This window comes from Pleurodeles waltl, chromosome 5 (assembly GCF_031143425.1).
Source record: "Pleurodeles waltl isolate 20211129_DDA chromosome 5, aPleWal1.hap1.20221129, whole genome shotgun sequence".
Taxonomy (NCBI): Eukaryota; Metazoa; Chordata; class Amphibia; order Caudata; family Salamandridae; genus Pleurodeles; species Pleurodeles waltl.
Window position 1 is genome coordinate 1,013,746,595 of NC_090444.1, and position 25,248 is coordinate 1,013,771,842.

The 25,248-nt window shown below is 42.1% G+C and overlaps 1 protein-coding gene across 5 annotated transcripts in view; it reads right to left on the reverse strand.

Moving 5' to 3' along the window:
* The window catches only part of SASH1 (SAM and SH3 domain containing 1), a 536,180-nt gene that overhangs the window by 179,387 nt on the left and 331,545 nt on the right, over positions 1–25,248 (reverse strand). For all 5 annotated transcript variants that reach the window (XM_069235189.1, XM_069235188.1, XM_069235187.1 and 2 more), the window contains exons 3-4: positions 18,337–18,387; positions 18,050–18,099 (exon numbers count right to left, since the gene is read on the reverse strand). In XM_069235189.1, the coding sequence (XP_069091290.1) occupies positions 18,050–18,099; positions 18,337–18,387 (101 nt within the window). The remainder of the gene's footprint in view (positions 1–18,049; positions 18,100–18,336; positions 18,388–25,248) is intronic.

Sequence of the window (25,248 nt, forward strand, 5' to 3'; positions counted from 1 at the left end):
TGGGAAAGTGGACTATTTTAGCAGATGTCCAGTATGAATGCTCTGCAGTCTGGAACGGTACATATTGTCAGCACACTGAATAGATGTGACCAACAAGCAGAGTTTATCCAGTCTAAAGACAGTCTGTCTATTGGGGTGTTCAGCCTGTTGGCAAAGTAGTCATGCAAGGTGCTGAAGTAGTGACAGTGTGAATGATGTCAGCAGTTTTGGTTCCTTAGCTCACACACTGATCCACATACAAAGGCATTCCAATTGATACCCACTGAGGCTCAAGCAAGTATAATCTGATTTCCTGTCGAGAGAAGGTTTTGAAAGGGTACCGTAAAGGTGACATACCTGAGTAGAGGTGGGCGAGCCAACAAATTAACAGATATAGACGAGCCGGAGCTTAGCCAAAAGTATGGCTCAGCTCTGAGAACCAGTGCACGGGACTATCCCTGAAAATGTTTGCTAGGTAAATCACATAGCAATCATGTATATTATGATAAAGTCTCTTAAAAAGAAAAAAACGTGTGTTCCTTTAACATGTGGACGCTTTGACATTAATATGTCAGATTATTGCACTGAACTGAGAAATACATTAATTAAAAGTGACAATTTCTAAACATAAACCATGAGTAAACTAAGAGGCAAGACAGTTGTCATGGAACCCTGTATGTGGCCCACATTATTGTAGAGCATGGGTACTTGCAAACATTTTCCCAGGGGCCCAAAAGTTTGGTCTGTGATGTGCCTGGGGGCCGCATTGATGTCAGGGCAGTGGCGGTCGGGTGGGGTGGCTGGGAGGATTGGTGCCAAGGTAGGTGTAGGAGAAGCAAATGATATACATCTAGTGGCTGAAAAAAAAAATGGGAAACCAGAAAACCTGGAATTAATCCCGGCTTACCCACTTTTCCAAATTGTGTGATCCTAGGCAATTGTTTAGTCTCACTTTCCCTCCTTTTTCTGCATTATCACATTTAAGATGACCTCGAAATACACGATTCATGGTGTGCGCTGCAAAAAACCTGCTTCTATGTTTGATTTATTAAACTAGAATGTTGTTCATGTATGATAGGAACCCAGGACACCCATAAAGTGCACATACTAAGTGACTTGCCTCTTTAATTTACTATTGGTGGTGTTCGCAGGGTAAGGGAAATAATTTGTGTTACCAAATTTATGTTTCCAAATTTATGTTTGAAAACTATCACTTTTAAATGAATACATCTCAATGCACCGATAAAATAAATTGTACTAAGGTGAAAAGGTTCTGCATGTTAACTAAATACACTTTTTTAATTTTGAAGAGACTGTCTTAGTTTTACAGTTGTGCCGCAGGATCAATTTAAAAATGAAGGCGTTTCTAAAGTTAAGTGCAGGAGTCCCTAGTTACTTTCTTTCTTTAACACCAAATAAGTTTGAAATAAATGATTGTGTGTATATTTAATATTTTTATTGTTAGTGCGAAGTCGAGCAAACAGCTGCCCAGTGCTCCTGTTACCCAACGGGCTGCATGTAAAGTCAGAGTGGTCGCATGAGGCCCGCGGGCCGTACTTTGAGTATCTATGTTGTTGAGAAACATTATCGTATATTAAAGCAAACACAATAGGTTTTTGCCGAACTAGTATTTGGAAACACACATATTTGAAAGTGGTTTCATTCTGATAATAAAGAAAATCGAATTTGGGTGAAATAAAATATTTGCCTAAGATCACACAATTTAAGCAGTGAAGCTGCAATTTATCTGGATTTTTCTGATTCTATTTGTACAAACCTGCCACTACAAGTGTCAAAGACCAGTGCCAAACTGTCTGTTAACTCACTTATTCACTCACTAATTTACACATGTGACACTGTGGAGTCAACTGTGTTCTCCCACTCAAAGTAGTGCTGATTAATTGCATTGTAAGAAAACATACATATGTACTACTGTTTAGCAAACGTATCCACGTTGGAAGCCTGATCACGTCATGCACCGTGTTGTTCTCCTCATTAGGTAAATGTTTTGGCATTTTCTCGACTCAATTCCAACAATTGATCAATACATCTTTTGGTTCTATAGCAAGTCTGACTTGAAGTCCTAATTGGCGTTTTGTGAACTAAAAAGTCGTATCTTTTATCTGTCTCCTGTCACGGACAGACTTTGCCACAACTGAAAAGCCTTTGAGAGCTATCGGCATGTTTCTTTATAGGTCAGTCCATACCTGCATATGCACAGGCACAAAAATAGGAAATTGAATGCTACTCTGAGGAATTTCCAGTGCTCAGGTGTTTTGATCTATCTCTAATGTACAGTCATTCATTGTGTTGACTGTTTCAAGGGCATGCCCATTCCAAGATTCCTGTTTGTTTTTGTCTGGGTTAGCTCATCACAAATGCCATCCATTAAATATGTGTACTGTGGAGACCTGTGTTGCCGGTTCTTGATCCCCACTGCACTATTCCAAAAAATAGTTTGCCCAAATACATTATGCCCTTTACATACAGGTGCTGCAGACAAATCTTTAAACAAGCAGGTTGGCCGACTTTTAACTTCTTTCATCTTTGAGCACTGATTGTAGTCTGATCGCAAGAAAACACCCTGGAGCAGATAAATAGTTACCCTACCTAGAGATATTACTTTTCACCAAGATAGATGCACACACTGGATAGACTCAAGATGCTACTATTTCTCTGTTCTCTATGCTCGATTAACCATTTTGATTCGAGTAGAATAGTCCAAAAGCAAGGTTTGCCTTTAATTGACTTGCCATAGAACTCATGCCGGACGTGAGAACATATGGTATGGCATAGCCATGCACTGCTATTCGGTTCTAAACATTTTTCGAAAGATTCTAGAGGGAGACGATGGAGAACCGGCTCCACAGTTCTTGGATTCCCTGAGAAACTGAAGACCCGGTTATTCGCCTAGCTCAGACCCTGGCTCAACTGAAATGACATAACACAAAAATAACATAATAATAACATTAACACGTGCATTCAAGGCAATGGCTCCATGGAGAATGTTTATCTTAGGGGAGCTATCATTACTGTGTATACATAACGTTCTCCACTCTAAATGCAGAAAATGCCAAACAGCATTTTCAACTTGGTCCATAATGATATAAAGTAAGTGACTAAAAATATTCGGATATTAAATTAACACATATTGAGGCAAGTATTGTTCAGCGAAGGCACAGGCTTAATTTTTCAGAAAAGGCCCAAAATAACTAACAATCACAACTTGCTGGGAAGTGATGTTTTCTTTCCACTAGAGCAGCTTTCGAGTTTTTTATTTCCATCTGCCGTTTTAAGGCCTTTGAGAGAGGCCATGGTGAGCCACTAGGTGACCTGTATGCAATATTGAGGACTTGGTCACATAATTGGTGTGAAAACTGTGGCTGCTATAAATGTTTCAGAGTGAATGTTAGGCCATTTATTTAACGGGGGGTGGGGGTAGCCAGGAAAATGGGCCTTTGGTATTCGTTTCACATTTGCATGAACCTTAAGGGAAAATAAGGCTGCTAGGGTTCTGACCTTGCATAAAAGAAATTGGAGGCAAAGGCAGTCCATTCAACTATCGCTTCGCGGGGTTGCCATGGTAATGGCTCTTCGAGCAGCTCACAACTTTCTCAGTGGTGGTAAACACTGAGCTGTTTCATTGCCGCCACGGTGGAGGCAGCCACGTTGGACCTGCTCGCTCAGAACAAGCGAGGGTGAGCAGAAGGGGTAAGACACGCAGAAGTGGCGTGGTTCAGCCATTCTGTGGCTTATAAGTACGAGATGCTGCCGGACTGGCTCATCAAAATACATCTTTGTGTCACTGTCTCAGAAATGTTGCTCAGGTCAAGAAATAAAAAAATACTACAGTGAAGAGAAAGGGAATGAGTGATGAATATCAACAACAAACCATCTGCAACAAGTTTGTTTTTTTCCTAAGCTGTCCTCCCTGTCCCGCAGCACATTGCCAAGTACACACACCAAGCCAGCTGTACGTGACATGCTGGCCCTGCTCATTATGGGTCTATGGCAGTGTTTTAATTCTCTCTCGCTCCATTGTGTGGGAGTTACTTGAACCGCTTCTCTGGGGAGGATGTTGGCAGACAGCAGAGTTTGGCTCCATGCAAGAAGGACTGAATCCAGAACATTGCACAATGAGGCTGGCTTCTCGGGATCTTTGCAATCACTGCCTGCAAATTGCTTCCTTCAATGGTCGCTAGACTATGGCATACATGCCAACATTTTACAAGAGGAAAGTAGGAGATTAAAAAAAATAATAATCGGGAGACTGTCTTTCCCCCAGCGACTTCCATTGAATGAGAGGCAATTTCAGAAGAGTGGCATCCAAAACAAAGCCATTTTTGCTACAAAAATCTGGAGTCTCCCGCCTGGATCGGATTGACTGGCCTGCACACTACGGGTGCAAAGACAGTGTAATCCTCCTGTACCCTGCATCGTCAATGTTTACACAAATACCTGGTTCACAATCGAAGAAGGCACAAATAAAAATCTCTGAAGAGGGCATTAAGCGGTTATCCGGTGGCTAGGCTGAGTGCCTTGGGGCATGCAAGTTAATCCATGAGTAAAAGTGATCCATTAGAATGTGGCCTGTCTGCTCGATCCCCGGCCTCTCAAACCCTGCAAAGGCAAATACCAACCAGCATTGTGCACAGAGGAGAGGACTGGGGCTTGCTGTACTGAAGCAATAACCATGCAACTATTAACATAGAAAAGCATCTTTGGGGCTCCCATCTGACATGTACTCCTGAGGCTGGCTGCAGAGGCATAACTGATAACGCGAGTGAAGACAGAGGCACTTCTCGACCCAGCAGGATAACAGAATGCGAATGGACAATGGATTTCAATCTTAAAAATATGAGGATTCAGAAGGAATACGTGGTACGGTCCTGTTATCCTCTGCATAACATGATTCTGCCTCACCTAGGAAATAATGGGTGTGTGAAAAACATTTCTTCCCATAAACGTTTGTGAAAGGTATGTTTAAAGTGGAAATGTGCTTTGCTAATATTTTCCAAGTAATTTCCCCTTAGGGCAAATCTTGTGCAAACCAGTCTCTGGCAGGAGACGGGTTGGAGCAGAACATGTCTCTCAGTAAAACCTATTCTGCTTGAACCAGTCGCCTGCAAGCAAAAATCAAGCATTTTCAATGCAACGGGGCTCGCATTCGCTCGAATTGGAGCTGTTTGCGTTGTAAACTCCTAACCTAACTTTTCTTGCCACACAAATTAAAAGAAAAAAACACAGCGCGATCGCACTATGTAAAATGCAGCGTGATCGCGCTGAAATTGAAAACGAAAAAACGGAGTGCGGTGGCGCTGCGGGGAAAATTAACAGATAAAGTAGTCCAGAAACCAAGCTCAAAACATGGAGCCTCGTATGTTGCTAGTAGTTTATCGGTGCTGTGTAGGCGGGCTAAACACCAGAAAAGGCATGACCTATGCATGCCTTTCACAAATGAAAGCAAGCAGATTTTAAAGCGTAAGCCCAGGAACCAATGAAAGAGACTGACGTGACCTGGGCGTGGTTTGAAGCCCAAAGAGAGATTACTTTATGGTTTGAAGCCCAAAGAGAGATTACTTTATGGACGGAGCGTTCGCTCGCCCATACTGATATGTAATTGTACAATGGAAAAGTCTGCAATTTACGCACAACATAAACTATGCAAAATTTGCAAGCATATTTAAAATGTCACCTGGGCCTACTCGGCGTATGCAAGGTAATTAATGCTTAGGTACGGTTTTATCTTAATTGAAATGATAGTTTTGAACTTAATCCCAGGCTGTGCTTTCTTGGGCGTAGGCCATGAGCAATTCTGCTATGATTCATGAACTGTAACAGAAGAAGCAAGCCTAAGATGAGCATATGTAAATGTGCTGCCAAGAAATGTGTCATGCCTCTCTCTCCCAAGCTTTCCTTGTCGGGCAGCTGCTCTAGCGCTGGCAGCAGGCAGCTGCTGCTAAGAGCACATGTTACACACACAAGCAGGTGGGAATGTGGAGCCAACACACAAAACATAACATGCCCCTTGCCATCTGAATTCCTTTCAGTACCATCTCAAATGCAAACAGACAAGATGGACGTGTTTGACCCATAACGTTAGTTCCATAATGTATCTGTTGTTGCGCGTCTGATGTCAACCAGCCAGGCACGGAAATACTATTCAAGATGGACGGAAGTGCATGTGCCCACATTGCCAGCCGGGGTCATGCATGAGGTGTGCAGTATGAGATGTAAACGGTGGGAGGGTGTCCACCTCTGACATACATTCATGTTTATCAACGCAGTTTTACATGGAGGGAACTGTACTGGCAAAAAGAAAACACAATTAATAAAACAGAGTCCAGTCGGCCTTCACATGTGACCCGCCGCTATGGTGGCGTTATCACAGTAATGCTGCCAAAGGGAACCTGAACAAGAAGTAAAAAAAACACTGAAACAGGGTGTATATTTAGTGTTAATCACCGGTTCTCAAAGGGGTGTAATAACAGACACAAGTGTTACTCAGTAATACTCATTTCATCGACCTTTTGGAGATGTGGTAAGAGAGGGCCCCACGTGATTCAAATGTGTGGCCCACAACTTCTATAGAGTTTGCGGGAAAGCTGCACTATCCGAATTATGTTTCAGATGGTAGATCTAGTGAGTGGGTAAGTTTCCCATTTTTTGGGGGGGGGGCACCAGAAAGTTGGCCTTAAACCGTATGCACAGCGTGGCGAGAGCACTACTGCCCACAGTGCAAACCAACCCTTGGTAATGAGGTATTAACTGAAGAGACTTGGGAGCTTTCTGAAAGAGGAGGGCATCACTATGAGTGGTCAAAGACGAATGAATAGTCAGGCCTGAGGCACACATCTCAGATGCCATGCTACAACTTTTTTGTGTTTCATATAGAATATAACCAAGTAAAGACATTCAGATGTAATGCTGACAGAATGAGAGGAGCACTTAACAATACAGTGCCCCTAACTGATTTATGGGTTTAGAAAATCATAGCTGAAGCCTTTGTTCCAGATGAGAAACACCTGCATTTCAGAACAGTGTGAAAAGCAAGAGCGTAGCCAATCGAAATTGGATAACTTGGAATCTGCAGAAGCCAGGACATCTCAAGTGTCAGGTCCACCTTGAAGTGCAGGGCTCACCTCATGCCCAACTGAGGAGAATCTCTCCATCTCTTCAGTATGGAGGACATGAAAAAGGTGTGTGAAGTACAACGTCTTGATTAAAGTCGAAATGAAAATGCATATTTTAAAAAGGTATGTTGTACCAGAGCATCTGTGTGGAATTTGACTAGGGTTTCAGAAGTGGAGCAAACTTGGAACTGCTCTTGCCTGATGTAACAACAAATGAGAAGACAATCAGCGAAGTGAAGTTGATAGATTTATCTCAAAATAAACAACTGTCTCAAGTGGGTGTTTCTAAAGCTCCAGCACAACAATGCTAGGATCAAACTTAAAATTCTTTCAGAATTAGGAAGAAAATCTGAAATATGAACGTATGTGTGAAAAACATCCTCAAAGTGGCGTTTAAGATGTGGATTACTGCAATTGGAGCAAAGTGTAAGTAACAACTTCCTTGATAAGTTAATATTAAAGGTATATTTTAAACCCTATTTACCACCTCCAAAGCAGGATGTGAGGCAATGATGTGTTGCAGGAAATATGAAATACGATTCAGCTTCTACTTATACATGGCTTGGTGTAGTTAGCACAGCCTTTATGCCACATATTCTTCGTTTTTCCCCACATACACAAAGATTGAGAGATGTTGTGACTTCCATCTAATTCTGAAATCCTATTTTCCAGCTGGGACCAGAAGCAGATATAAGTTCCACCTAGCTTCTTGATTAAGAAGGAATCTGTTGGGTTGATGAAGAACCTAAGGCTTTGTTGAATAGCACATGGTCTAGGAGGAAGGCCTTCAATGGTAGAAAGATGGTGTCCACACTGGAAGGTTCATACACAACCTCTTTTCTTCCTGATGGAGCCGTCACTCTTTGAGTCATAGGTTTGTGATGGAGAAATCAGGGCAAGGGCTATTGAAGGCAAGACAGCAGATGGTTCTGCAGCTACTCCTGAACCACCAAATGTCCTCAATCAGTTGACCCTTCTGGCTAATTTCTCTGAAATAGTTTCCCAAATAAACAAGTAAGAAGTCCAGAACTTGGTCAACTACATCTTCAATTATCTTCAACTATTGACTTCCTGCAGACTGCACAATCCTTAACCATGTCCTCTTCTCAGATAATAAAGAAAGTGCGCAGAACATCAAGCACGGGATCTTAATACAAGCTTATGGTGTCCTGTGTGTGCCTGACTGCCTTGCATTAAAAACAAAGGTGTACGCATGAGTGAGAGGGTAAAACCCTCCACAAGGTGTATTAATCAGTGCCATCGAAAACCTGATTAAAGGAAACATGCTGCTTTGAACAGTAGTTATCAAGCAGAGGTCCGATAACTGTGTTTGAAATAAATGTTAGCATTCTTCTCATACTTGTCCTCGGCCAAATGTACTGGCTGGAAATGTAGATGTCTGATTGGCCAAATTCTGTATGGTTACCCTTTTCCCTGATACTTGGCAGGGATGTTGATCTTGATATCAAAGATATCAGCGAGCCACATTCTTCCTCCAGAGTGTACTTTGAAATATTTCAAGTAAACATGGAGTGGATAATGACAGGTGTGGGACACAGAAGATTTCTTGTGTACGGTGCCAAGACGGCTGTCTGGATAGGCACAAAGAGGCCTTTCCTTGGATGGTATCACACTTTTCATAAGGGAGCCTTTGGGCTGACTACGGGCCCAGAATTAATGTAGCTCTTTTTACGGAATACAATATTACATTAAGTCTCGTAAAGCACCTACCACTTACGTATATATATATATATTATTTTTTAAATGACTTAAACAATGAAATGAAAATTCCGTACTTCTAAAACCACCCTTCATTGCTGCTGATCGAATTTACCGACGTGTTTGAAATTCGAACTATTCATTGAGTTTTTGAGGCTTCAGCAATCTAATGATAACAGGAGCTCCTTCAAGCACACCATCTTCTGGTTAGGGTGTTGCTAAAGTTTCCTTGGTCAGACACTGAATAACTGCAACAACATATCTTCAGAGCTTGCTTTTGCCCGACGGCATCTCTGATCCATTTGCTACGTTAACCTTTAGGACAGATTGTAGTTTTACATAAGTGCTCTCCAACTTATATGAGCAATTAGCTGTTAGTATTATGAACAAGATACACCCTCAATTAAAAGCCGCACTTTCTAATAAATAGGCAAACATCTGTTAAAATGTAGGGTAGTTTCTATTGGTTACAGGTTACATAATTAGTCACTGGGAACAAAAATGCTTTTTCCCCCATTGAGACAGACTTAATTTTTATTCACATATATTTCGGAAACAGCTCTAAGGATGACCTCTATGTTGCATACTTTTTTTCTTCAATGGAACGATGGCATTTAAGCAGTTGTGCACTGCAAAATCTAGGAACCGTCATGCAAAATATACTCCGTGTCCCGAGAGTCCCCCGCCATGCACATCACAACTGCTCCGCAAAGAGAGTGCCACCCTACGGATTTAAAGCTTAATGGCAGTGTAGATGTAACGTGTTGCATCTCACATGAGCAAATGTTATTGACAATTTTTTTATCCTTACTGTATCATCGTTTACATCAGCCTGATCAACGGAGGTAAACATTATCTCTTTACTGTCATGATACACCATCTAAAGTGCAATGTTTACATCTGCTGTTAGCCAAGACCCTTTGTCTAAAAAACGGTTTTAAAAATGCACATATATACATACATACCGAATACATACACATACATATATGTACACGCATAGGGGATTTCAGTCTGCCCTCTTTATCAATTGGTCTGTGTAGTGTCATTCAGGTTCTCCTCCCTCTCCCCTCTCTGACTGACAGCATTTTTCCTGTGCACATGTGCAGACGAGAGTCAGAGGTAGTCCCCTTCAGTGCCATGGATTGGTGGGCAACGTGTCCAATTTTCCAAAACCAAGTTTCTTATCTATTAATATGAACGTTTATGTTTTTCTGCAAGAGCCCAGAAGGTCCCTAGACACTGCTTCGGGGCCCTCGCTGCCTCTTACACTGTGCCGCATCCCACACAGGCACTGGAAGTGCCAGACATTTTTGAATGGGCTTTAAAGACATTTACACATGGCTGCCCGTAAGAGCACATATGCACATACACAGATGACTACCTCTGAATGGCTTTTACTTAAAAGATTTCAAGGTGAGTGCACATGGGTGCATACGTACGCATCGCTATCTTACAATGGTTTTTGACACACTATAACAAAAAACAAATAAAGGTGGCTGCCTTTTACTTTCACATGCATGTGGGAGTAGTGGATGCCATCTCTGATTTTTTTTTTTGTTATCCTTCACCAAAACTCTTTCGAAAGAAGAAAGCTTTTGCAAACACAATAGCTGGGCAGCCAAAGGCAGATGTATGCTTCTTGGTTCTTGTGGCTTTGCATCAGTCACACCTCAAGGGGATACTTTAGTGGTTGCTATGCGCAAACAAAGTGGTGCATGCAGGTGTGATAGAATACTAATACTAATGTAAAAGAGGAAAGGCGATTCTCCAGAGATAAAAATAAACTTTGTGTGCACAAATGTACACATGCATCATTTACATGCACATGGTTAAAATCCTCAAAGCATACATTTTACCACTAGAATGAATTTTGACAATGTCAGAAATTTGGACTGAACATAGGAGTGAGCCTAGAGGAGCAGACTTCCAATTTTGCAGCATGAGCTTTATAAATCTGGCTCCACGTTTTGAAGAATTAAGCGAAAAAAAGCATTTATGTAATGATTCTCAACGAGGCAGGAACACCAATCTATAGGCTCATTAAATACACTTGCAAGAAATCCTTATGAGCCCACTCGATGTTATATACTTACCTTATGAATAACAGGGAAATAAACCTGTGACCTCACACACCGCTCTTCAAACACAGTGATAAACTGAGAAAAATACTTCTAGGCACTAGCCCTATATTTTGCAGATTTACTCCACAGCTTCACTGTCATTTGCAGCCTGATTTAGAGTTTGGCGGACGGATTACATTTGAGAAGTAGTAACCCGTCCACCAAATTCGAAATCAGGCCCTAATAGAGTGAGGGCGTATAGGTGATAATGTGAATTTCCTAGAAGAACCTCATTTTTATTGCTTTAAAAATATAAATATATATATATATATATATATATATATATATATATATATTTACTGTTTTTGGTAGGCCACAGCAAAAAGCTTTGCAATGAGGGAGAGGACAGTTGAAGGAAACAAGGTGGGAGCAATACATCCAGGGAGGAATCAAATTTAGAAGACAGTTCCCTGTAATAGGAACTGTCAACTTTGCTCTAATTCACAGCCTGTCCGGAAAGATGCATTTCCAGGCCTTCCTAAATTTCAGAAATTCTGATCCAAAGTGGAGTGGAAGAGAGGGACATATTTCTTAGGAAAGCAGTAGTACATGCATATCATTCTGTCCCAGGCCTCTGTAACTCTCTGGGTGGATGAAGAGTCGATTTGGGCACCTTTCCTCAAGCATTTGGTTGACTGGTAAGGTATCAGTAAGTTGGATGCAGTTCCAAAGAAAGCCCTAAGACCAAGGCACAAAGTTCTGATTTCAACCTTAGGTTGGTTGGGAGCCAGTGCAGATCTATCAAAGCAGGTGAAATATTGTCTGAGGGTTTCGGGCCAATGATGAGATGGTTAACAATAGTAGGGATTGTTGATAATATTCTGAAAAATATCTTTACTAATAAGCTTTAGTTTTAAATGTGTGTCCTGAGACAAAAAGTCCTGTAAACATTACAGCCCAACATATTACTAGATACACATCTGAAACTAAACATAAAAGTACTTAGACAAAATCTTTTACTGAAAAAAGATAAAGGGCTTGCCCTATTGCAAACAACCAAGTGGGGCATTTCTGCTAAAAGTGACATGACAATGCAGCAGACCGAGGTAGTCCTCTACTTTAAAAATAGAGCTTTAAAGTCATATGATGTAAGGATAAATGCGCAAAGCAGACCATCACAGTATGAGCACGTTAGTTTTAAATTTAAGATACATACACATTTGCTTTAATTTGTTTTAATGAGAGGAGTCAAACCTGCAGTAAACAATAAAGGATTCAAATTTAGGGTATAATTAAATCTTGGCAGATGGGGTTTCTCTGTCACAAACATGACGGATATCCCGTCCGCTGTATTATGATCCCACTATAGCCTGTGGAGATTGCGTTACGGCGGCCGAAATAGCCCTTCTCCTACGGAAACATTAACATTTCATATAAGGGAAGGTACCCTGATCACCCAAAGAGCTTCTAGTTAAAGTGAATGGGGGTTTGTTCTCTCAACACTCACAATCTTTTCCATTTGAAAAGTGTTTTGTTGAGAGCTTTAACACTTGCTTAGACAAAACTAACTACTGTTGCTGGGACTCACCATAGCCAATGTGTGAGATCTTAAATACTTTTTTTAAAGTATATTTTATATCTAGTTTAAGATATTTCTGTAGTAATATGCTTCTCAGGTTTTTGTTTTAATAAATATCTTTTAAATCAAAATGTTACAAAAAAAATAAACTTGCAAGTATAAAAGATAAAGATGAGTCGCTTGAACTGAATGAAACAAAAATATACCCTTTTGACTGTATCATTCAAGCTGCTTCACAAATATACAAGATATGACTGCTGGCTGTACAGTGGGGAAGACAGCTTAGAGGGGAAACACATCCGCTGAACGTTTTGCATCACAAATTTCAGAAAGCAGGGAAACTCTGCAACCAGAGAGCAATTACACAAGTACATTAAATGGTAATAAAACATATTTATTAAAAACAACTACACATACCTAGTTTAAGAATATGCATCAGCCAGGGGATTCCCTTCTACTGCTTTCGATGGGAGCTAAAGACGTATCAACCACAGGAAGTAACACAGGACATAAACTAATATCCTGCCAAGTACCTCTCATAACCAGGATATGATCTGTTCACTGGGAGCATGTAGTAGTATTGTTTGTCAGTGAACAGGCCATAGTACATGCCAGGAACGACAGCTCAGGGAGGTGATAATCAGCCACTGATATGATCTAAAGGTCAAAAGTTTGCATCCCGGTAAGGCAGACTCAGCCTTCCGAGGTGAGGTAATTGCATATCTTTAAACTGAGTAATATTAACACCGGTCATTTAGAGCATTTAGAAATGTCAAAAGTGCCGAATTAAGTTACTATAACGGTGCCCATGTGTAGGATATTTAAAATGACTTACATCTGGCAGATCTCATTCCTTTCCAAAAGGGGTGGCCACAGACTCCAACCCTGATTGTGAAAATTATGGATTGGTATAATCCTGCTAAAGCAGGCCCACAACCACCCATAATCTGACACTTCCATACAGGCATTTGCCCAGAAAAAAAAAGACTCATCGATTGAGAGCCAGCCGAGGCACACTTTTCTGGTGCAGAATCATACATGAACATCTGTGGTGTTTTCCAGATTACTCCTTCCTGGAACCTTTCTTGTATGAGACCACAGTAGATGTTGAGCAGCAGTTCCGTGCTATACCTTTAGATGCAGGAATATTCTCAAAACCTGCAACAATGTTCACTCTCACAAGATCTCCATACCTTCTTTATGAATCTCAAATGATCCTCATTATGTCTGGACTATTGTTTTGGCATACACTGCAGGGATGCACTGTTACAGTGCATTCGGTTTACCACTGATTCATCTACCTAAGACAACCACTACTTGCCTTCTAAGGTTAATGAATAAAGGAATATTTGTTGATAGTTCTTTGAATATGGTGTTTATTTAACTTCAGAAAGAAAGTAAAGTGAGAATGCTAGGGAGGAATCAGGATGCGTTCTCCCTAGAGAATTACGTACCCATTATGGGTTATGTTTATTCTAGAGATTTATGAGAACATTCGGAAATCGGGAGTTGTTGGTGTCACAGTGTATAAAAAGCCTACTGTTCTTTTGATTATGTGTGGCTTTAAGAAGGACACACCCCACTTTCTCTTTGACTCGATAATTTTACTCCATTAAGCGAGGGGTTCACAATTGCTTCAGGTGGTTCTCTGGACTGTGTCAAAATAAGACACCCTAATGTATTTTTAGGGTGCTAACCCAAGTGTCACATGATAATTGTCCCAATGATGACCAAGGTATCTGCTCCCAGAACAAGTAAAAATATCAACTTATCTTAACATCTTGCCTGTGTTTTAATGGTCTTTAAATCTACATTGTACAAGATCACTCAACTCTGCCCCTTTTCTGCATAAGTAGTACAGGGCTAACCTATGTTGTTTCAACACATGGATCACTTGCTACTATAACATCACCACATTCTTTTTGAGCACTGTGTCAACATAAGAGTCAACTTATAGGACCCACAACCACATACTGACTCTTGATAAAATAATTATGTTAATATTGAATTAGTACTTTGTTATATTGTATTTTACATAATAAATATTTGCACAATGTTAATCAATTTTTCATACTCCTATAAAACAGTTTTTTTTTTATACAGCAACTTTGAAGTAAGCATACTGCACTTACCAGGATACGATGGGGAGAACTGTGCTGGGATGCGAGGCAGTGTGCTCCCTCCACCCTTGTGTTTAAAAGACTCCCTTGAGACAAGGAGCTGACCAGCTCACCTGGGATGCACCTGTGTGCCTGTGGAATGACACTGTGACATGTAAAGACTTGGGCAGCATTTCAGAAACCAAGGATGACTTTACTTCGCTCTCTACTACTTCTGCTCTCTACTGATGAAGGGCTAAACCCAGAAGCACACATCTACAAATAGCAGCACTACCTGCACCAAGTTTGGTGGAAAAGTACAGCAACTTTGTAGTAAGCGTACAGCATTTACCAGGATGCAGTGGGGTGAACTATGCTGGGATGAGAGTTAATGTGCACTGTCCTTCCTTACATTTTTTTTTTTTAAAATACCAATATCTCACAATTGTTTCTACTTGCTTTAAACAATTCCATAGGAACCACTGACTACTAACACTTTGCACCTACTCAGGTTTTGAGGAATACAAGGTTGTCCCTTTTTTCTATATGAGCAGTGATTTGCCATCAGTACTTCTGACACTCAAAAAACCTATTTTTAGTACTGTTACATTTTACATGTGTAGCCATGGGCTTTTTCACTACCCAATCAGCACTTCTAGAGCATCCCATGGCCAATCCAAGCTTAATCGTTTCTGAGCTGCAGACGTAAAGGTTACGTCCCGCGGCACAGTGCTCCTGTGCCGAGGACGTAACCTTAACGTCCTGGCACTGGAGCGCGGAGGGAGCTCTAGTGCACCCTCCGTGGGCTTCCCCTCAACGCCCCCCCACGGCAGGGCTGGAAGGGGAATAGCTTCCCCTTCTACCCCCAACCCACCCTGACCCCCCCCCCAGTGACGTCTGATGATGTCAGCACGTGATTGCGCGCTGACCTCATCAGAGGCCGCCTCCCATCACGCTGGAAGCTCAGCTTGCATTTCTCTTCCGATCATGTGATGGGGGCATAAGAGGCTTCAAACGGAAGGAAAGGAATTGCCTTCCCTTTGAAGTCCCTGAGAGCATTTCTGCAGCCGGATTGTGAAGCGATCCAGCTGTTGAAATGCCCACTAGACACCAGGGATAATTTGTGGGAAATTGGAATAAGGGGAGTGACCCCTTGGGCAAGGGTCGTTCCCCAGGAGGGCAATTATTTTCAAGGTCTTTTCTGGCGGCAGATCGGCCTATTGTTATTAGGCCGATCAGTCCCCGGGGGGGCAGAAACCCCTAGGCACCAGGGATCATTTCCCCCCCCCCCCAGACATGGAGAGCGATCCCTTAGGCAAGGGACATCTAGACACAAGGGATTTTTTTTTCTTTTTATGCCCTACAAACCTCCAACTTTGCTGGAAATCTCACATTTTTCCCACATTTTTGTGGTGGAACCTTCCGGAATCTGCAGGAATCCACAAAATTCCTACCACTCAGCATTGTCTCATCTAAACCGATAAAAATTCTGCCCCACTTGTCAGCCTAAAAATGTTTTTTTATAAACTGCCCTTTTGGACCCGCTTTGGTTCCCCCTCAATTTCAACATGTTTTTGGCTCTTTCCTGTCACAGGCACTTGGCCCACCTACACAAGTGAGGTATCATTTTTACCAGGAGACTGAGGGGAACGTTGGGTGGTAGGAAATCTGTCCCAGTGCGGTGATCCCACACAGAAATGTGTGAAAATGTGATTTTTTAAAGCTAAATTTGAGGTTTGCTGAGGATTCTGGGTAAGAAAACACTGGGGGATCCACCCAAGTCACGCCTCTCTGGATTCCCTTGGTTGTCTAATTTTCAGAAATGTCTGGGTTTGGTAGGTTTTCCTGTATGGCTGCTGACCCCAGGACTAAAAATGCAGGTGCCCCCCAGCAAAACAAGTAGTTTTGTATTTGATAATTTTGATGTGTTCAGATAGCGTTTGAGGCATTTCTTTTCGCGGGCACTAGACCTACCCCACAAGTGAGGTACCACTTTTATCGGGAGATTTGGGGGAACGCTGGGTGGAAGGAAATTTTTGGCTCCTCTCAGATTCCATAACTTTCTGTCACTGAAATGTGTGTAAAAAGTGTTTTTGGGCAAAAATGTTATGTTTGAAAAGGATTCTGGGTAACAGAACCTGGTGAGAGTCCCACAAGTCACCCCATCGTGGATTCCCCTAGGTGTCTAGATTTCAAAAATGCATAGGTTTGACAGGTTTTCTTAGGTGCCAGCTGAGCTAGAGATCAAAATCCACAGCTAGGCACTTTCCAAAAAACACATCAGTTTTCAATGTAAAAATGTGATGTGTCCATGTTGCGTTTCCTGTCGCAGACATACGGCCTACCCACGCAAGTAAGGTACCATTTTTATTGGGAGACTTGGAGAAACACAGAATAGCAGAACAAGTGTTATTGCCCATTGTCTTTCTCTATATTTTTTACCTTCCAAATCACAGTGTGTAAAAAAGACATCAGATTGAGAAATGCCATGTAATTCACATGCTAGTATGGGGACCCCGGAATTCAGAGATGTGCAAATAACCACTGCTTCTCAACACCTTATCGTGTGCCCATTTTGGAAATACAAAGGTTTTCTTGATACCTATTTTTCACTCTTTATATTTCACCAAATGAATTGTTGTATACCCGGTATACAACGAAAACCCATTGCAAGGTGCAGCTCATTGATTGGCGCTGGGTACCTAGGGTTCTTGATGAACCTACAAGCCCTATTTATTCATGCAACTAGAAGAGTCCAGCAGACGTAACGGTATATTGCTTTCAAAAATCTGACATCGCAGGAAAAAGTTACAGAGTAAAACGTGGAGAAAAATGGCAGTTTTTTTCACCTCAATTTCAATATATTTTTATTTCAGCTATTTTCTGTAAGAAAACCTTGTAGGATCTACACAAATGACCCCTTGCTGAATTCACAATTTTGTCTATTTCTCAGAAATGTTTAGTTTTCTGGGATCTGGCATTGGTTTCAGATCCATTTCTGTCACAAACTGGAAGGAGGCTGAAAGCAGAAAAAAATGGTTAAAACGGGGTATGTCCCTGTTAGATGGCAAACTTGTGTTGAATGATTTGGTTTTCTGATTCAAGTCTGCCTGTACCTGGGAAGGTGGTGATTTTAGCACCACAAACTCTCTGTTGATGCCTTTTTCAGGGGAAAAAACATAAGCCTTCTTCTGCAGCCCTTTTTCCCAATTTTTTTGCAGTATTTTGGCTAATTTCTCAGTTTCCTCCAGGGAAACCCACAAACTCTGGGTACCTCTAGAATCCCTAGGATGTTGGAAAAAAACTGACACACATTTGGCGTGGATAGCTTATGTAGACAAAAAGTTATGAGGGCCTAAGCACGAACTGCCCCAAATAGCCAAAAAAAGGCTCGGCAAAGGAGGGGAAAAGGCCTGGCAGCGAAGGGGTTAAACACCATAGACCAACGATCTTGTGTTTAAAGTGAACATCAAAACTTACTTCCTCTCGGTCTCCGGAGTGGATACTGCACTGCTGAAACCAAGGGATTCCTGGAAGAGAAGAGGTGTTGCCATTTACTACTTAAATTAAAAAGCATGACGTAGAGAAATGCATTCATTCATTTACACGTATGCTTTGATGTAAATTTGTAGAACACTGGAGAAGAGGGCAGAGGAGGTTTTCAACAGATAGGAAACAAAAGAGAGCTGGGCACTAGAGCTCCCTAAGGAGGTTTGAAACCTTGGCATGAGCATGGATAAGATGAGAAAGGAGGAGTTGACACTTACCTCAAGCTGCGATCGCAGCTGGAGTGACGAGGGGCTCAGATCAGGTTTTTCCTAAAAGAAAAGAAAACGTTAGGTCAGTGACGAACTCCGCAAGGGTGGCATACTTCATAAGGCAAGACAAGCAGAGGAAATATGCAAATCAAGCGTCTACTACATATCTAGGAAGTTAACGCAGTACAATACCTATACACTAACAGCAAAGGTAATTGAGGACAATGTAAATATTTGCTCCAAAAATTATTATGAAACAGCCACACAGAGAGAACAAGTTTAATACTGAGAAAAAAACAATTTTAATAAAGTAGTCTACACTGCTCTTTAGTGCTGCTGAGACACTTCAGCACAGTACCACATTCATTTTCACACTGTGGATGAGCTGCATTGCTCATTTGATGCTACATGCCACAAGTCCGCCCCCTCCCCCAGTACTGGCACTGAAATAAATGTTTCCAAAGTGTTTTTTGGTGCATTCATTCTGAGAGTCTGTATATTTGTGAAACTAGACGCAACAATTAAACCTCCACACGATAACTGAAATGACAAATGGTACTTAAATATTACATGAAAACATAGATCATCTCTGAAAGAGGAATCCACATTTTAAAAAATGCACATAAGATGTGACTAGTAGAATTTGAAGGATTTGGGATTTATAGGCATAGAATTGTTCAATGGATCAATGCGCCATCTGCAGAAATCCGTGTAACAGGAAGGTAAGAAGTAAGATTCCTGACAGGGCCAACTCTGCCTTTCATCCTACTAAGAACGAACACCACAAGTTGGAGTAAAGTAAACATGGGTTACCTACAGCACTATGAAATGGCACACATCTCCAGGAACAAGCACACTTATTGTGTTGCTGCTATTGTTTTTATTTTATGTTTTAAAATAGCTGAAAGAGTTTTCCCCGAAGAAACCGAGGGAGCTCTCTGAACCAACTTAAAATTAAAGATGCACAGGAAGCCCTTGGAACCCGGTAAGTTCAAACTATCAGGAAGGGTGCCACGCAACATGTGCCTTCAAAATATTAGAACCAGGACATACCCAGCAGCTGCCACACGGTGGTAAGCTCATACTAAGCCAAACAAGAAAGTGACTGACACTTAAAATAGGACGACCCAAATCACTTTCGGTTTTCCTTTTCTTAGACGGAATACAATAATTTTAGGAAACTTCATTCAGAAAATCCCATACTCACATTCTTTTTCATGTTTCTAGATAAAAGTACCAGCTGAAAGAGCTGCAGGATCTGCAATAGAAACCGATGCCTTGTCCTCAGTCTCTCAGGTCTAGGAAGAGGCAAGGAAGCAACTAGTGAAATGACAGCCCAAAAGGGGCGTCTTATGAAATGACTTAAAGAAGTCATCTGAATTAATGGCAGATTAAATAAACATCTCATAGAAAACAATTAGAAGTATATGAAGGGATGATAATCAAAAAAGGATTTGACTGAAAGAACACCAAAAAGAGGCATCTGAAGGAATAATTGTGCCAAATAAACATCTTGTGAAACGACTGCCACAAGGATGCATCTCCAGGAATGACTGTCATAAAGAATCATCTCAAGAAATAACAGTCACAAACAAAATTCTGATGAAATGACCACCAAAAGAAATACCTCCTGAAATTGCCACCACAGAGAAAAATGTGAACAACTTAAAGTAGAATCTGATACATTGACTGTCAAAGAACCACAGATAGAAAGTCAGCCTAAAACCAGCAGCTCATGAAATGACTAACAAAAGGCATCTGAAGAAATGACAAACAAAAAGGCGGCTCTGGTTGAAAGACCACCAAAAGAAAGCATTTGATGGAATTACTATACGAATGAAGCATCTGAAGCATCGCAAGGAATGACTGCTATAAGGAAGCACCTCAGGGAAGGGTGACTACGAATAACCATCTAATGGATTTTCCACCACAAGAAACACCTCATACAACGACTGGAGTATATAGAAGCATCTAATGGTACCCCACTAGAAAGAAGTATCTGATGGACTGACCACCACAAAAGAAGCATATGATGAATCGAACGGATCGCAAGTCCGGTAGAAGCAGAGACAAATATTCCACACTATCGTTCTTCCGTAAATTGTACCTGTTACTGAGTTATACCCACTGTCCCTTTTGAGTAGATATCCTTCACACAACACCGAACCACCACACACACATAATGCGACCACAGTTTATGCACTTGCCTTTGAGTTTTTCACAATGTAGTGCTAGTAAGCGTTCTCCCTCGTACAATCGTTTAAATGCAACGTTCATTTGTCACTTTGTTTTATCACAGGACGTACAGACCCATCCACAAGGGGTAGAAGGTGCTTCCTCTTGGGCACAAGAGCTGTGACTGGAAGTCTGGGCCTGGGTGGCAAAGTTCAAGGAGCGGGACAGCGCATTTCCAACAAAAGCCAGATGCATCCTGTTTTTAAAAAAAAAAAAAAAAATACCGCCGGGTGGCTGTTCTCTGACCAGCGGTACCGGGACAGCACCAAAGAGGGCTTAGCTCAACCTACTTGATTCTCGATGTAACAGCATGGAGGGGTTGGAGAGTGGTGTTTGAATTCACAATACAAAATGTGATTCAGAAGGAACTTCGAAAGTAAATTGCTCTCACACGGGAGGGGGTGATGATAAGGACTGAAACAGTCAGGCAACTGCTCTAAGAGGCAAGGGCACCGGCACTAGGCCAGGCTCTTCACCGATGAGCCATGTGAAGAAGGGATAAGCATGTGCCCTTCCACAATGTTTCAATATGGCAGTCTTCTTGTCTGAAAATATCCTAATTTGCTTTCCAAATTTGGATTTTGGGTGTGCAGGAATACTTTTTAAGAGACAGAATATGGGTAGTTCCCATGTGATAACAAGCAGATGGCAAGGCAAACTTCTTACCAGTCATCTGGATGGAGAGTTAAGAGTAGGGAAGATGGTTCCTGAGGGCAGCACAGCAAGACCTATTTGCATCTTTTTGTAGCTTCTGCGGTCCGGAGGATGGTCGATGGAGCACAATGGGATATCAAATGTGATTACACAGAGGGTGGGCATTGGAATCCAGCCATGATGGAGCCGGTGCGTTGACTGTAGGTAAAGCACAGGTCTGAGATTCAGATTCCTGCAGGATGACCCGATATTTATTTTCTATCATTTCAGGATCAATAAAATCCCCCCAACTGACTCTGGGTAATATTCACATGTGCTAATACATTGGCTCACCACACCTTATTGCACTGGCCCTACACTTGTTACTAGTAGTGTTTTCTGTATTGCCAACCCACCAAACCTATGTCCGCCTTGGTTCATTTGATCTCTGTGATAAAATTCAGGGCCAGCAAATGGAATATTGTTCCTCTGCACACCGCACCACGACTGGGTGGACTAACCTGCCACTCCCACCTCTGCCTTCTCATCCAACTCATCCTGTGTTTTGAAAAATGTTGAAACTATATATACGTTACTATAGACACTGAAGTTATTGTGGATCAGAGATTTTCTCCGACTTTGTGGTGTGAGAGTATGGTATCCCCAGCGACAAAAACCTGCCTCCAGTACAAAATATAATTGACAACTACAGAAAAATCCGGTGACCGAAGAATATTTAAGGCAGTGCACCCATATGGTCGTTTTAGCTGAAACATATTTTAGTTCCACTTTAAACTTAGAGACGGCAGCACTCATAAGCTCTTTTCAAAACAATGAGGCATTACAACTCCATCACAACACATGAGGTGCAAACCAGTGGGACAGGCCCAAAGCCCAGTGGGCCTAGCTGGAAACTGGAGAGAAATTCCCGATATGCTTCAGGCATTTTATTCCATGAAGGAATCACAAATGCTCATAAAGCCCCCATCCCCGCCACTAAGAGCGCCCACCCGTCGCATCGGTGCCCTAATTAAACCTGAAGGGTACCGGCGTGGGAGGTAACCAGGGCAGAGAAAGTATGCGTGCCCTGTCTTCGGCCAACACAGACACAGCTGTGCATGCTCTAAACTGTCGCCACCCTACAGTCGAGACACAGATGTGCGTGTTTCGTGACGGAAAAAAACACATCTCCTTGAGGCTTTTGGATTTAATTAAGCGATCTCTCAGAATTGCCCTCGCCCACAACAATTAACGACCGTTTACTTGGCTTGGAAACCATGAAATATTTTGTTTTCTCCGCTCACTCCAGACAATTCTGTGGCCCAGGCGGTGCCAAGGAAAATCCAAACCTCTGCCCAAAACCAAAACGGTGAACGGAGACGCAGTCAGGAAGGAACGCTGGCAAGTGCTGCTGTGGCCGATCGAGCTGTGACATCTCCCTGTGCTAGTTCCCGTTCCCAGGGTCAGCCCAAACCCAAACCATGATAGTGCGGTCACAACTTTTCATCGAGGAGCGTCAATCGATTACCGAGTGGTGCAGCAAAGTGTCGATTAACAGAAAACAGGCGAAATATCATGAGTGGCACCGCGCTCAGAAGATGGGCAATGTGGGCAGTGTTTTAAACTGCCATGATAACCTCTAAAAACAGGGTAATGGCTAGGCCAATAGGTCTCGACTCGGCCAATGCCTTTTGGCGATGCTGCTGTGCAGCACGACCAAAAGAAACAAAAAAGAAAAAAAAGTACAAAGAGATGGCTGCAAAATCCTCTAGGCTTGCACATGTGCACTTTTAAAATGATGCAGGGCATTTTTTTTATTTATCAATCCGAGGTGGATGGGCAAATTAAAACAAATCAAAATCAAGTATCCTGATAGCACTTTATTAGCACACAAAATGTGATGAGAGGATACTTGAACTAAGTCTAACCGCTGGCAATCGCTAAGGGTAGCATTCCAACCCATCATTCTTTTGCCCACTGTGCCACCTGAAATTATTCCCAGCTATATGCAAATCAGTCTTGACCTTCCACCAATCGGAACAGTCCATCCTGAACTACCAAGCCAGATCCTCTCTAAACCAGAAACCAAGCAACCCAAGGACGGTTTCGCCCTGACTGGGGCTCTTTAGTAGGGTGTAGTCTGATTCCAGTGACACCCTGAGCAAGAGACCCATGTCTGGGCATACCTTAGGCCATTTTGGACATTATAACATAAACACATTAAAGGTGATGGGAGGATGACAGCAATAAGTCTAACCACTGGCAATCGCTCAGGGTTGCATTCCAACCCATCGCTCTTCTGTCCAGCATGCCACCTCTAATTAGATCCAGCTATATGCAACTCAGTCTTGCCCCTGTTCCAATAAGAACAGTCCAGCCTGAATTGCCAATCCAGGTCCTCTGAACACTGGTTTCACCCTGATTGGTTATCTTCAATCGGATGTAGCTTGGTTAAAGTGGCACACTGAGGAAGAGACCCGCATCTGGGCATACCCTTTGCCACTCAGGGCATTACCTCAAACACACAAAAGGAGATGGATGTTTGCAACAAGTCTAACCACTGGCAATCTCTCAGGGTAGCATTCCAACCTATTGTTCTTTTGCCTATGGTGTCATCTCAGATTAGACCCAGATATATGCAAATCAGCGTTGACCTGCTCCAATAAAAAAAAAACAGCCCAAGTTGCCAAGCAATGGCTGAGATTAATGGAATCATGCCATCCATCACTTTGTTTTTTGATGCACTAAGTGTGACAGGTATACCCAGATGATGGTCAAGTGCTCACAGTGCCACTACAACCAAGCTATACTTGGTTGATGAGCCCTAATAAGTGCAAAACCGGTCCTGGTTTGCTTGTGTTCCGATTCAGGGAAGACCTGGCCTGCCAGTTCAGGCTGAACTGTTACCACTGGAGCAGGTTCAAGACTGATTTGCATATGGGTTGGTCCAAACTGAGGTGGCTTTGTGGGCAAAAAAACTAGGGATTGGTATGTGGCCCGAGTGATTGCCAGTGGCTGAGATTAATTCAAGCATTCCATCCATCACTTTTCTTTAGTAAGCACTTTATTTTAAGGCACAGGGGCCAGCAGCAAATTGCTGCCTGCACTGCCCCCTCCCCCCCCCCCCCCACACACAAAAAAGAAAATAAAAAATATTTAAAAAGACAGTTCGCAGCAGGTAAGGGGGAAATAATGGGACGTGGGAATAGGGAGGAGAAAAGCAGCACATGATGGACAGCAACACAGGGTCATGGGAGAAGCACACAAGTGAGAACATAACATGGAGAATGAGAGAGAGAGAGAGAGAGAGAGAGAGGGAGTTTGGCTGGAGGAGAAACACATAAGAAAGTTAGCAATATCAGGGAGACACCAACACAGACCATGGTATGGGTATTTGGCGTGGAAGAAGCACACCAGGTGAGAGTTGAATTAAGATATGCACAGTCATTGAGTGCTTAAATAAAAAGAAAGTATTTCCCTTAAAGTGAGCAGTCGTCGAAGTACAGAATCCAGTCAATCAGTGATATAGTAAAGAAGAGATGCTCCAAGGGAGGGACCAATACAAAACTGTCAAGCTGGGATGTGGAAAGCAATTGAAAAAGAAGCAAGAAAATGAGTCACGCTAAAGCCAATCACTGGTGAGCAATGGGTGGGCTGTAAGTTCTTGGAAAGCCTATAATAGTTTTTTTTACTCCAAACAGCTCGTTCGTTCTGGTAGGCTCGACCTAATCACAAGGAGCACAAGATTCGCAGCTTCTCAATAACAGAAGTAAGGAAGGTGCACGCTAGTCCTCCCCATTTGGTGGTGAACCGCAAATCAGGTGTTGGAGAAACACAAACTGTATTCGTGGGCTCTCTCTGAAATAATACCACTAGTAATAATGGTAGTCATTATACTTCTACTACTAATAAAAATAATAACAGTAACACTAAATAACAGCAACAATAATGCTAATCATAATTGGACTCATACTACTATTGCTACTAATAATAATAAGAATGTCAATAACAATAAAAAACAATAACAAAAATGAAACAACAAAGACAACAACA